The 14,891-nt window shown below is 37.9% G+C and overlaps 1 protein-coding gene across 3 annotated transcripts in view; it reads right to left on the minus strand.

Annotated features, from left to right (window-relative positions):
• The window catches only part of csnk1g1 (casein kinase 1, gamma 1), a 28,416-nt gene that overhangs the window by 2,831 nt on the left and 10,694 nt on the right, over nt 1-14,891 (minus strand). For all 3 annotated transcript variants that reach the window (XM_083557893.1, XM_083557894.1, XM_083557895.1), the window contains exons 5-12: nt 5,408-5,559; nt 3,639-3,873; nt 3,368-3,453; nt 3,187-3,271; nt 2,928-3,076; nt 2,307-2,414; nt 1,145-1,252; nt 366-472 (exon numbers count right to left, since the gene is read on the minus strand). In XM_083557893.1, coding sequence (XP_083414019.1) covers nt 366-472; nt 1,145-1,252; nt 2,307-2,414; nt 2,928-3,076; nt 3,187-3,271; nt 3,368-3,453; nt 3,639-3,873; nt 5,408-5,559 — 1,030 coding nt within the window. The remainder of the gene's footprint in view (nt 1-365; nt 473-1,144; nt 1,253-2,306; nt 2,415-2,927; nt 3,077-3,186; nt 3,272-3,367; nt 3,454-3,638; nt 3,874-5,407; nt 5,560-14,891) is intronic.

A 14,891-nucleotide genomic window follows, 5' to 3' on the forward strand; every position in this document is an offset into this window, starting at 1 on the left:
CTTTTAATTGGACACAGCCTGTATTGTTGCTTACTTTAAAGTCTGCATCAGAAATCAAATCAAAGATGTGCATCTATTTAAGACATCAAAAGCACTGACAGAACAGAAAAGTGTCCATATTTATAATCGCAGAAACAGACGAGTTCTATTCACAGACGTAAACAAATCACGATTTAAAAAGGGGGTGCATTCAAATAATACATAACTTCATTCATAATCAACACTCAACAATAGTTTGGTTTTTCCAACACCATCCAATTAAAGAAAACAAAAACCTTCAGTAGGTATAAATGCAATCATCTACCCTACTGAGAGACACAGAGGTGGTGTTAAAGAAAGCTGTAAAAGCCTGCTCAGTTACGTACTTAGCCTCATCCACAACTTCCACCTCCGTCTGCACTGTGATTGGAGCATTGGAGTGGATGTTCAGTGGGTCGTCTGCGTTCAGTTCGCCGTTCGTTGAGCTGACCACCTGTTGCACAGGGGTTGAAGAGTCAGAATGAAAGTGGTGTTCAACATTCAGGCTGAAACTTAAATGAATACTCAGCATTTCATCTTTAAAGCATTCCCTGTACTATTTTCTTTCATTTACAAAGAACCATTGCAGATGAATGTTTAGGTAGTCATAAATGTTATGAGAAAACATCCTGTCAGATGCACATGCATATTATAAGGTATAAAAATGTATTTACCAGCAGCACTGCTCACTTTTTGAGGTAGTCTCTACTATAGAACCAAAAATCTAAGGGGTGGAGCTAGGCCAGAGTCCTACAATGACCCCAACCCATAGTCTAATGACCTAATCTAATAACACTAAGACTTATCCAGCCTGATACACATTTGTGTCTCCACCCTCTAGACTTTTGATTCTACTCCACCCAGATAGGAAGAGCTGGATTAGTTCCAACTACAATTCCTGAGCTTTTGGTTCTTGAGCAAGAGGTACTATCTTTTCATTAGAGAAAGTAAGCGAAAACAGATAACCTTGTGGGAGCAGGTAACCTTTAAACCTTTGACCAGCTTAAGGATCCTGATGAAGTTCTAGACTGCTGGTCCAAGTTGAACGATCATGCTGGTATGGCAGCAAAAGATTAAAAAGGGATAGTGGGATTGGGAAACAGAAATGGAGGAGGTGAAGGGATACCTGCACTGAGCCTCCATGCCTGTCCGACGCCAGGTGGGAGGTCAGATAGGAGTTGGTTTGCCGGTTGGGCTGCACCTCCCATGCGCCTCTGCGGTCGGAGGAGGCCGTCTGGTCGGGCCGGAGGAAGCGCAGGAGCGAGGGAAGGAGGCGAGCGAGCGTGAGCAGGTGGCATGCAGGGCAATGGAAACCAAAGGGGAAACAAACAAAAGGAAAAAAAAAAAAAAAGAGCCAAGGCAAAGCCACAAATCAGCGTTAGATACAAAAGTGTACATTCAGTTTGTTAAACAAAGGCAAAAATAATCCTTGTGTGTGGTTTTGTATTTCTGACAGGAAGGCGTCCCGACTGTGACTCAATTTTTCACTTTACTTAAGTTATACTTCATCATACAGTGCATTTGGTTTACAAAAAGACTAATTACTAGCGAGCAATAAATGAGAAAAATAAAGCAACAACAGCAAACAAAATCTAGAAAATTTAAAAAGGTATAAACACAAATTGAAGATTCATGTGCAATGCCTATTCATAAGTTAATAAAACACTAGTGGATAGCAGTAATGACAAGCATGCAGGTAAAAGTGCTGAGCCTATTAAGCTAGTAAAGGAAGTGACAATCTTTGGTTATAAGCCTTTGAGGATGAACCTATTTACAAAGAAAAAAAAAATAAAATAAAAACGATTTTATTTGGTGTCCCATCTGTGAGACAAATACGAATTGTGGCCTTGTTGGGGAAGTAAAAGCAAAGCTGCTTATACTTAAAAATGGAGCAATTTAAATAGGCAAAAAGAAAAAAAACATAATATTAGGTATGTATATAACAAGCATACGTAACATGTCTAAGCCCAGCATGCATTCTAAAGCACAGGATGCTCTCTGTGTGTGCTCTGCAGGCTCAGTTAACAGCTTAAGCCCTGTTATGCAGTGTGCCGAGTGCAGTGTGCCGAGTGGTTTCGGGGTGGGGATTCCACATTCGGCTTCAACTCTTACTCAACGTATTACATTAATCATGCATAATTACTATTGGTATATTGTGCCAACTTCTGCACACACCCAGGCTGAACTCATTGCGGTTTATGGAAAAGACTCAAATTCCTCACAGGAATGCAGAGTTGTGCCAAAGCTGCAAGCTGATCTGTGTTTAGTGAAGCAAGGGCAAATCTTACCTGGTTCCTTAGAGGTTGGTGTTGCGAAGGTCGGTCTCGGTGTGTGTGGCTCTCACGTGTCACGGCTGATGCTCCGGAGTCCACGTGCACGGACCCAACCGGAGTAGGCTTCACAAGCAAAAAAAACCCAAAACAAACAAAAAAATTATTTGTAATAATTTTAGAACGATGCATGATTATAATGTTAGAATTAAAACATGACAGTGTGTGGTTATCAGACAACGTAGTTGATTATTTTCATCCAAGTTCCTCTGAACATCCCTTTATGAAATTGCTAGCAATAACATTAATTATATATTTATTTTTTATAATATTATACCCTTTAAAAGATTTTTCGGTGCACTTAATGTTGTATAGCCTCAATGAAACATGTTCGTTCCTGTTACTTTTGTTAGAGTAATCACAGAAAATTAATATTTTACAGTTTTATAGTTTCAACGCTGACACTGTTTCAGTAATGCGTCATTACCGATTTTAAGTGTCTGTGTTAAAAAATTGCTTATCATGTATAAGTCCCTGTGAATGAGCTTCTATTAAAACAAGCACATAACTATAATCCTTTGAATTGTCTTGGAAATTGCATGCCCTATAAGTTAGGGGGCAAATATTAGATGAACTTACAATTTGCCTGCCGACCCAGTCGTACGTGTAATCAAACGTATATCCTTTGCGCTCAAAAAGCTCGGTGAACAAGGTCCTTAAGTACTCGTAGTCAGGCTTTTCAAAGAAATCCAACCGCCGAACGTAGCGCAGATACGTAGCCATTTCCTCTAAAAGAGCAGAGCACAATAGAAAAATGTGCTACATGTTAAAATCTCTCATTTTATAAAACAATTGTTCGCTATTCTCCCCAAAAAGCAAACACTAAGAACTTACTTACCTGGAAAGTTCTCACAGAGAACTTCAATAGGAGTGTTCCGTTTCGTGTCTCCGATTTTTTGATATCTCTCTTTTAACGTGTCGGCCTGAAACATAAATTCAAACAGTATGGTGTTTATGCATGGAGCAGAATAAGTATTTTAGCACACAAAAAAGATTTTAGCACCGTTTCGGTGGCACACCTTTAGTCCCTGCCAAGGAAGGCTGCCTCGGAGAAAGTACATGAACATATGACCTAAGGCTTCGAGGTCATCCCGTCGACTTTGCTCTGCAAAAAAAAGCAACACGAACCAACTTGTAGAACTTACTCAGACAAAGCCTGGTCCAAAAATATCTTATTTAACAAATTATGGCCAATTAAATATTTTCCCATCTTACTGATTTACTGACCCTTTTTATGGGAAAAAAAACAACAAAAAAACAAACAGGAAAGAAGAATCTCTGCAATCTCACCCTTTCCCAAGTGCGTATTTATGGACATGTATCGTGCTGTGCCAGTAAGGCTCTTGTGCTCCCGGTAAGGAATGTGTTTTTTGGTTTCAGGATCGATGTATTCTTTGGCTAAGCCAAAATCGATGATGTGAATGATGTGCTCCTTTTTGTTCCCTTGCCGTCCAATGAGAAAGTTCTCTGGCTTCACATCCCTGTAAATGAGGTTCTTGGAGTGCACATACTCCATCCGGGAAATCTGACAAAAAGATTGTCATGTTATTCACTGGTGCAGAAATCTTTCAGTAAACATTGAAACAGTACTGCTGCATTTAGAAAAACTTCAGTAAAGGTGTGTGTATTTTTCTGTGGATTATATTTAATATCAACACCAATAAATCAACTAAGAAATAGAAGGAAAAAGTTTTCTTTGGATATTGGAAAATACATACACCATCCTAAAAAAACAACAACAAAAAACGTATTGCTATAATTTTTCATGATGTTGATGTTTAAATATCATATAACCCTTGGTAATCACATAAAGGCTAAGCATATTGGCTACAATCATGCTTGGATGCTGCTTAAACTTCCAATGATTTCTGATGCAGTTAAGCCTGTGATATATGAAACATTTTGATGTGTTCTATACACGGCCTTTAAGTACCACACAATAATAAGGTAGCTGAATTTTGCATTTCGCTTAAGTAATGGTACAGCGAGCTGCAAAAATGTTACTATATGCATTGTGTTAATATGGAAATTGAACTGTGGCAATCAGCGTTCTATTCATTATGCACCGAACATTTACATGTATAGACAGGACACTTATAACATGATTGCATTATTTTGTGTAGGACCAGAGCTAAGTCCAGAAATCATCTAGACTTGTGAAGTGGGTTGTATGGATACACAATAAGGTCAGAAACTTGAAAGAAAGATCATCAGTAGCTTTCAAACAAAAGCCCTGGGCTGCTGTGATCTACAGTAGCCGAGAACAAGGCCGCTAAACAAACCCGTTGCATTTTGACTTTGGAGCTATATTTCTGGTTTAAATGGAACCTCAAGGATACAGGATTCATTATGTTTCAGTTACTCATACATTTAAAAAAGGGCATCTGTTTCTTAGTCATCATTTTACTGCATTTAAATCAGAAAATCACATTTGAATGATGAAGCAAACAACTCTTGTTGCTGAACTACACAAAAAACAACAACACTGCAGACAAAGAGACGTCCAGCAAAGCTACTTGTACACAGTTCTGCCTACAGCATGTAATTTACTCTCAGAATCTTCTGAGGCAGTCTCATCCCTCCAACAAGGCCCGCTAAAGCTTTGCTAATGCAAAGTAAGCAAAGCGCAGGTGATTATGAAAAGCTTTATTTTTGCCTTTTAGAATCTTATAAAATCTTGTTATGCAAAATCTCGTGGATAAATTAACAGAACTGTGTTAGCAGACACCACATATAACATTTGTTCGTTCTAGGTATATTTGTGTTAATTACCCAAATGCATCAATATTAACGTTTAATAATTACAAGTTGAGTTGACTACAGATTCTTTTTTTTTTTTTTTTTTTTTTTTAAATACAGAACCCGTCTTGCTTTTTATTACTGACAGTATAAAAAAATATTATAACAATCTTTTGCAGAGAGTTGCTCAGCATAGTAATACATGACACAAAAACAAGGCTTATTTATTAATAGAAAACCCACAAGCAAAGTACTGTCTCACAGAGCCTTCTACTTAAAGGGTGTATTGAAACGAGGCCAGGGCAGCAAAGTGAACTCACCAGCTGAATGGCAATCATTAAGACCGTCTTGAGGGAGAAGGTGCGGTCACAGAGGTCAAAGAGGTCCTCCAGACTGGGGCCGAGCAGCTCTAGCACCATGGCATTGTATTTCCCGCATGGCCCAAAATAGTACACCTGGGGCAGGCCTTCCGCTGCAGGAAAGCATGAAAACATTTAATAACAGAGCAGCATTGCCTTAATCACACACATACAGAACACATGCAACGGGTTTTAAAACACGTTACATAAACATTTATAATCAAAATCTATGATATATTTATGTGTAATAGCAAGTTAAATAAGTAGTCATGTAATTAAACAAAATAATAATATGCTATTAAAAAAAGCAATATGCAAATGGACTTTTCATTATTACATTTAATATCTAGCCTCTTTTAAAAACTAGTCTGATGGAGCCACAGATTGAAGCTAGCTAAACTTTGACCCATATGGATTTAGTAATAAGTGAACATGCTAGTAAGTTACCAAGTTTAAGTAAACCTAAGCAATGTATATCAATTCTTGATTTAGCATTCAATAAAAAAACAGGGATAATAATAATAATAATAATAAGTAAAGGGCGGCCACGCATATAGATGAGTGGAAGAAAAAATAGAAAATGCACCGTTTTTTTTTTTTGTGTGTTCTTTCTCATCAGAGCGGCACTTAAATAAATACATTCATTTTCAAATGTTTATTTAAAAAAAAAAAAAAAAAAAAAAAAAAAAAAGGTTGGCATGCTTTTTACTGGTCAATGTTTTTGGCATGAAATAAAACAAATATTCACAAAATATCCACAAAATGCATTTAGGCTCCACAAGAAAGCTGAAATCCAACTGAGAAATTGTTTCATGCTGACTGCAAGCAACATTCACATTCCTTTTTTGAATTTTGCATTTTTGGTTGATACTTTTATACAAATCATCTTATAGATGAGACCGGATACAAGTAAGCATTTGAAAATGAAGTGTCTCTCAACAGTAGCAGCTGGGCTGAGCTGGGATTTGAGCCATTGCTGGGCCCTTGAGCAAAGTCCTTAACTCTTAACTGCCCAGTTGTAAGCTGGTCTGGATCTGTGAAATGTCATGAATAAACTCACAGCCTTCAAGGGAATAGCTCAAAGGATTAACGACCAATTTTCAAACTGGGTAGTACTAATGGATAAAAGGATAAGTTGTTACTTATAGCATTGTGATGCAAAAAAATGTGATGACCATGGAGCTCATTATGCTCAAATCAATCAGACACTGTTTAAATAAATAAATTTAAAATGAAAGTTTTTTTTATATGAATATGTAACGACTGATAAATGGAGGAGAAACACGGCTGGAATGATGTTTGAATGTTTTTAATAGTCACCACTGATGGAAAGAAAACGAGGTTGGGAAAACTTCAATATACAGCAAATTGCACTCTAGTCCAAGCCAACCATTTACCTATTAATTCTTCCACTAGGTGGCATAACGCAGAGTGAAGAGGTGCGCGCGCACACACACACACACACACACACACACACACACACACACACACACACACACACACACACACACAGGTAAGATCTGAGCTGCTACACTATATAATACCAGGACCTGCTGTTTTTGCACATGATATTATCTGCCAGCATCACATCCACAAAGCCTTCATGCGCCTCTAAAACTGGGTGTAAAATATAACAATCTTCACACATGAGGGCATCACTGCAAGTATTTCATGCCTCACTATATTGTATGAAACTAAATCACCAAGCTAGCGTTGAAGCACGGATCGTATAATTATCATAGTCTCAGTGAATTCAGCAAGGCTGTAGTGGGTAGCTGTGGCTTAGGCCTACACAGAGCATTGTGTGGTTATGTTTGTAACACCCCTGAGAATGGAACACACGCTGGTCTGACTATGACTCATCAGTGTTCAGGCTGCACATAGCACATTCTCGGCAGAGTGTCTCCGTGGTGATTAACACTTTTGCTAGCTGCTCTCTGATTACATGGCACTGGTACACGATGAACTGACATGCCAAAGAAGCAAAAATTTACAAAAATGCTCCGACAATCACAGAAACCCATCCAACAATGACCATCATATACAGAATACCACATACGAAGAGACAGATTTACTAAATCTATTAGATTACTAAAGTATTTCCTAGCAACAGTACTGTGGTATAAACAGTCATAAAATGTCTTTTTCATTATACTTTGGAAAACATTAGCACACTGTTTCTCATTTCAGGAACAGTATAACTCACTCTTTTCACCTGACTAAATTATAACAACTGGAGTCAAGATGCAGTGGTGTGATGACAGGGACAGGGACAGTGTAATGCACGTTTCACTGGACCAAAACTCTCTCACTCAAAAATGTATATTGCATTGCACAAGATGCAGTCATCTTAGAGCCAAAATATATGGCAAGAAATTATGCTAGAAAGATTAATCATAACATAAGAAATAAAGTAAAATGTTATTCCTTTTAATTTGATTTCTAGTTTAACATTATTTTTTCCCCTGCTAATTAAATAAAAAATATTATTAATACATCAGATTAATGTATTTGTATTTAAATGTATTTATTATATTTATCTTTTTTTAATAAAAAAAAAATTATATATAAATATATAAATATATAAAAAATATATATACATATAAATATAATTAAAAGCAATTTTTTATAAAGTATAGTGTATAGTATAAATAAAATTAATTATCTTGAATGTCGAGTACTTAAAACTCAACATTATACATACTGTACAGTATATATCAAATCAACTATACATATAAAGAGTTTAAATATAAAAAACTGCTTTTTTGATCTCCAAATACAAAACAATGCACTCGAACATGATGTCTACTTAACAGACTCTTTTCAAGGCAAATTAACTTTACGGCAATGAAGAGAAGCAAATGATGCTGACAAGAGAAAGCTGTGCTTATGTCTGGACATGATCGTACAACTTGTACAAATGAACTTTTTATAGTTACGTATAAAAAGTACCTTTGACTTTACCCGACTGTAATTGTAGCTATAACTAATTTCTGAACCAAACTTGTACATTATGAGATCACTGCTGTAATATGTTCAGGGTCTGTACATCCCCCTTCCAGTCAGTTCCACTCAGCCTCTCTGCTCCAGCAAAGCACCATCTGCCAGCAGGCCAGTTTCAGGCCACCCACCTACGCCTGCTGAATCAGAGATACATGACTGGAACACAACATCGTGTGATCCTTGATCCTCTAGTTTATATACAGCACATCAGACTACCCCGAGGCAACACCACCATCCAAACACATGCACACCACACACACACACTTTTAAATACTTAAAGAATGGCTAAGCCTTGGCTGATCTGGTGTGTGGAGATGGTTGATCAGTCGCCAAACTGAAGCTCAGCCAGAAGCACTCGGTAAACCCCCAGTGCGAGGGCTTCTAGCCAGGAGGAGTATCAGAGTTCAGCACAATACTAGCTACACATTAACCAGAAACAAAAGAAGAACTGTACTGGGCCTCAGGGATGGGCTTTCTTCCTGGAGGAGTAGGAATGATGCGAGTGGGGGATTTTCACATGGCTGGGCTTCAGCATACACTAAGCATTTGGCCCGAATGACACATACTGTGCAGTCGAATAGGTGGCTAATTATCGCCTCAATAGAAATCTAATGACTGTTTATTCATAAAGTAAAGAAAACTAGTTGCATGTCACAATGGATACAGTTGAACAATATAAAATTAGCTACATGTTTATATAACAAAACCATAACCAAAATTGTGTCATTATTGAAGAAAAGAAATAAAAAAAATTCCTACATAGAGTGCCACAGTCCAATTTTATTGTATTTTTTTGTGCTGCATCTGCTGCAGTTAAGTGGGCTTTAAAATCAGTGACCATGGTAATCACAGTGTGCATTAAATCCAGCCTCAGGTTTTAAATTTTACTGTTTACACAAGGAAATTAATGTACAATTCAAAAGGTGCTAGATGAACACAGTTTTTGATTGAATGGTTACTGGATTGCTGATGCTACATGAACATGTGGCATAAATAAACAAGGCCTGACTCCCAGAGATCTTATGCTATGTGGCAAAGTAAAGTCGTGACCCTCTCATGCAAAATGCATCTGATAAAAAAAATCTAGTAACCGTGGTATGAATGGTACTGATTAGTGATTAAGAATATAGTGACAGACAGACAGACACAGAGAGAGAATAAACACCAGTTGCATAAGCACTGAAAGACTGAAAAAATAGCCACCTCCCACCAGCTACCCATGGCTTTACTGAGTAATGGTTGCACGCCTACACTCCAAACTCCGTGGTCAGAGCAATGGGATTATCTAGCTGCCCACTTCACTGGGAGTAGAGATATCAAGTTGCAATGGCTCAGAGCCATACGAGACCTCCAGACCACTGCTAAGCAAACAAAAGAAGGCAAGTGAGTGACTGGAGCAAGTTCCTGCTGGTGAACAGATAAGCCAGTCAATCAACATTACTGGTGAATTAGCTGTGTGTGTCAGAAGGTCATTTGGTGTCGAGTAGACGAGAACATCAAGACTTGGATCCTGTGAAACAACAAAAAAGTCAGCAGGAAAAAGGCAGGAGGCCTGGGGTACAGTTGGTAGCCCAGTTCATCCTAAAGGTGTTCGGTGGGATTGAGATCTGAACTCGTGAGGTGTTTCATGACAATCTTGGCAAACCATGTCTGTTTGTGCACAAAGGCATCGCCATGCTGGAACAGGGTTGGGCCTCTACGGTCCAGTGAAGGGAAATTATAAGGCTACAAAGACATTCTATAACATTTTATGCTTTCAAATTTGTGTAAGGTGTCCACTTACTTTGCCATATAGTGCAGACAGTGATGGTCCTACACTCCACCCCTACATGCCTATTTGATATAATTGTTCATGTCTCTCTCGATCATATAGATCTAAAATGGGAAATTCCGTGCCATGACATTCAACTTGTCTATTTTCGTAATTACAAGCATTATTTATTCAAAGTGTAAATATCACAAGACACATGATCATAACAACAATGGTTTTAATCTGGGTCAATGTGTGGAGTTTCCCCTGTACACGTAGAGTATCCCTCTCCCTGTGTTGATAAGAACAAGCATGAAGGTATACGACGGCCATACCATCTCTCTACACTGAGTAGCTGCAGAAGAAGATAACTAATCATCAATGACATGCCTGATTGTAAACAGTCCTGCGTGCTTACATCAGCACACAGCCCATAAAAGCTTCCACTTTACCTTTAAAAGAAAGAGACATTTCCTAACAGCTCGATCAGCCCTTTAAAAGCTGTATGTATTTTTGTTTAGACTGGACATGTTCCCTTTCACATTGCTTCCTCTTAAAGGCTGATAAAAGGTTGCCTTTTTTGATCTCCAAATGCAAAACAATGCACTCCAACACAATATCTCCTTAACAGACTGCAGTCTTTTCCAGCAAATTAACTCTACTTCCATGAAGAGAAGCAAATGATGCTGCCAAGAGAAAGCTTTGCTCATGTCTGGACATGTTAGTACAACTAGTACTCAGCAAAGCCATTAGCACACTCAAACAAACCTCAGGAAATCATCTAGGGATTATGACTGAAATTAGAAACATGGGCCAAACTTTGTTCAGTGGGTAATGTTCCCTTGATAAAGATCTTGCTCAATGGGAAAACAAAAATATGCTTCTATTCACATACAAAAAAAAAAAAGTAAGGAAAAGAATGGGAAGAAATTTGTTTCCATGAGCAAAACATAGGTTTGTGGAAATTAGCTGAAAATTTGAGGTGTGCTTTACATAGTTTATACCCAAAAGAGCATGCTAGCAGTCAGCAATTATAAGACTCAGGCTAATCCTTTTTTTTCTAACTTTTTTTTTTTTATTAGTATGATGCACAGATATTGTTTATTGTCTACTTGAAGCCACTGCCAGAAATCAATACAATAAAGCACTAATTTAAAGCTTATAGGTGCAAGTGCAAAGGGAAAGCAAAAAAAGAGAATTATTTTACAATTAAGACATGGAGAAAAATCATGATTGTGAATAATATCCAGGGATATCAAAGGATTGTACCATCCTACTGGAATGCAGACTTACATTACTTGTGATAAACCACAAAATTCTTCTCAAAGTCAAATGTGTAAGTTGTTTCTTTGGCATTAATAATGTTTCAGTTCAATAATTACACCTTACACTTAAACTCTTAATAGTCTATTTTCTTCTGCTGAACACGTTACATACTCAATCTTACATTCCAGTGCTCATGTTAGTTCTCACTCTCCAGTGTTCTGTATTGTTTAAAGATTTATGATCACACTCTTTATGTCACCCAAATGAGGATGGGTTCCCCTTTTGAGTCTGGTTCCTCTCAAGGTTTCTTCCTCATAACATCTAGAGTTATTCCTTGCCACAGTCGCCATGGCTGCTCATCAGGGATAAAAGCACACCATTCACCTTAACTCTTAAAATTCTGTAAAGCTGCTTTGAGACAATGTCTGTTGTGAAAAGCGCTATAGAAATAAACTTGACATGTCTGTCAGGCAGCAACCTTGTAGATTCTAAAGTTTGTGGAAAAAAAAATAAAAAATTTGCAAAAGATATTTAAACACTCTGTTGCCTAAAGGCAGAGGATGTCTGAGTCTGATAGTAATTTTACTTGAGTTGGATACTTGAGATGGAAACTGTCAATTAATTCAAGTGAAACATTTTATACATCTTATCTGAGAAGCAGAAATTATGAATCCTTCAATCTAGTTGCTTAAATTCAGCACTGCAAGAAATCTGAACAGCACTGAAAACTTTCAGACTCGGTGCTCAGTGCAGATGCTGTGGTCCATCAAACGTTTTGTTCTACAACTGCTGAGTAAGGAAGAAAAGTTGGGGAAGTCAACAAAGATGGGATCAAGCCTCCCTCAACCCATCCCCCTTCCATGATCCATAACACATGAGCGGGGGGTCTCAGAGGCAGAACCAGAAAACAGCCTTAAACAAATTCTCACAGCAATGATCCAACCATGCTTCACACACATTCAGCCCTTTCTGTGTCTAACCTCTGGGCTTCCCACTGCTGCATTATCAACTCGATCAAACTTTTCAAGGCCCAGTCTATAGGGACCATGTAAAACTAAAATTTTAATGCTAAGTTCAGCAGAGGATGACGAAAAGCAGGATCACTTCCCTTAGCTGGGTTTAACACCACAAGAACAGTCTGGGGGAAGGGTGTACTCGAGGATCAGCTCCACAGCTGGAGAGGACGTCACGGGAAGTACATCCTGAGGACGCCTTGATCATAATCACATCTCCTACACCTGTCCCAGAGCCACTTTTCCGTTCTACTGTGTGATTACTTGGAGTCAATGGATAACTGCAGTTTCATCAAAATCAATGAATTCACAGGGTTGGTTTATACTTCTGTGTGAGAAGGAATATATTATGCCAAGTCCCTCAACGAGGTTTTTCGCCTAAAAATGTACATTTATGGCATTTGGCAAACACCCGTATCCACTTACAACTGAGCAGAGAAGGGTTAAGGGCCTTGATTGAGGCCCCAGCAGTGGCAGCTTGGTGTTGTTGGGATTTTACCCTGTGACCTTCCTATCCAAAGTCCAATGCCTTAACCACTGAGCTACCATCTCCCTCAAAATTAATGCAATGCCAAAAAAATAAACAGGAACTGTTTATTTAAAGCTGTTAGCCTCAGATTGGCATTCTTGGGTGACAGGAGTGAAATCTGATGTGAGATTCTACTCATATGGCCCATCTAACTGTCGTTTCAATGTATTGTGCCGCTTACCTGATCACCATTTTTATAAAAAGAGTGGTTATTTCAGTAACTATAACCTTGCAGTCAGCTCAAACCAGTTTGGCTATGCTCTTAAGACAACTGTCATCAAATACGCGTATAATTGCAGTAACTGCACACAAAATATATTTTGTAGATATTAAAGACTGCTTTTTATTCCGAATATACTTGTTTAACAGGTGCCACAAAAGCACAAAAGAGCAGCTTTAAAATCAGTCTAATTATACATGCCAATTCCAACAAACTTCTTCACATTGACTGACTAATGATAGAGAAGCACTTCCACCACCTACCTTCGATTTTGCAGTTGTACATTTAGTGTGTGGTTTGTGTGTTTATTCCTTTAAATGACATATCACCAGCAGTTCACATGGAATCCACAAACAGATAATTAAAGGGCTTTCAGGTTTAATTGCACTGTAAGAAATAGTTTGTCTCAAACTTAGGTAAGTATGTAATGTATAATTAACATTCAATTACATTTTCCTTGTGCCTTTCATCAATCCACAGACACAAAACTATCAAGAGAATGTATACTGAGCTTAGTCAAAGAGCAGCAAGGCTATGGGGCAGATCCTGCGAGCAGTAATCTAATTTGTAGCAATGATCTCATCTTATCTGTTAAAGCTTTCATCCTGTTCTCATGCTATGGAAATGAGAAAAATTATGTCTAATGAGTTTGTAAACATTGTTCGCTGTTAAAAAAAATGACAGAGGCATGTTAATAAGCACTCTTCCAACTAATCAGAATACAAATACAGAGAGCTCTAGAGCTACTGTAAAGCAATGTCTCTACATGACAGACTTATGTGACCCAAAGAGCAATTACTGTATGACCTCTCAGTTGAGAATTGCAGTTCTCCTGCATAAAGTAAAAACCTTATAACAAATAAGATGACAGACACAATCCAAACAAACATTACTAGCCATTTTTTTTCTAACAAAAGTGTTATATAGATTATATATAAGTTATATTTATGGAATGCTGTGGGTATTCTGTAACAGAAAAACATACATTCTACTGCATTTATTAGATTTTTAAAAAGAAACTGCCATTCAGCTGCTCGACAAATGACAATATACACTGAAGTCAAAAAAGATAGTGATCACAAACTAATAATGGCACCCTGCACTACAACAGATGTGTATAAGGCATTACTTCATTTAAGAGTTGTGGCCAGGAAGACGTCACTTCATGATAGTCAGTAATCATCTTCGCTCCCTAACCCCTCCTACTGCGATCTGGAAAAGCACTGAGAGGCAGGAGTCAGTTGCGTCCCATTGAGGATCATATCCACTTTAGTGGTGGTTGTGTTTTCCTCTCTACTGTGTTTTAATTTTTGCCAAGACATCAGGCGATCCTGATAAGATCGGATAACGAGCTAGTCTGCCACACGCCACACGCATCAGGATTTCTCACTTACTTCCATTATTAAGCACTAAGAACAGAGGATTTATAGTCTAAGCAAAGCCAACAGCTAAATAATGTGATGTAAAGCTGGCATCAGGCAACAATTCAGTTAAAAAAAAATCTAAGAAAAATTTCATATGAAAAAAGAAATATCTAATAACAAATTGTGTCAGTTTAAATAACAAAGTCTCCACCTTAAATATCAAGTGATTCTTTCTATATATTCCATGACTACAGTTCTGAAAGGGCATGCAGGAATCTCTCTTAGCAAGAATGCCACCTT

Source organism: Silurus aristotelis (assembly GCF_946808225.1).
Source record: "Silurus aristotelis genome assembly, chromosome: 13".
Lineage (NCBI taxonomy): Eukaryota > Metazoa > Chordata > Actinopteri > Siluriformes > Siluridae > Silurus > Silurus aristotelis.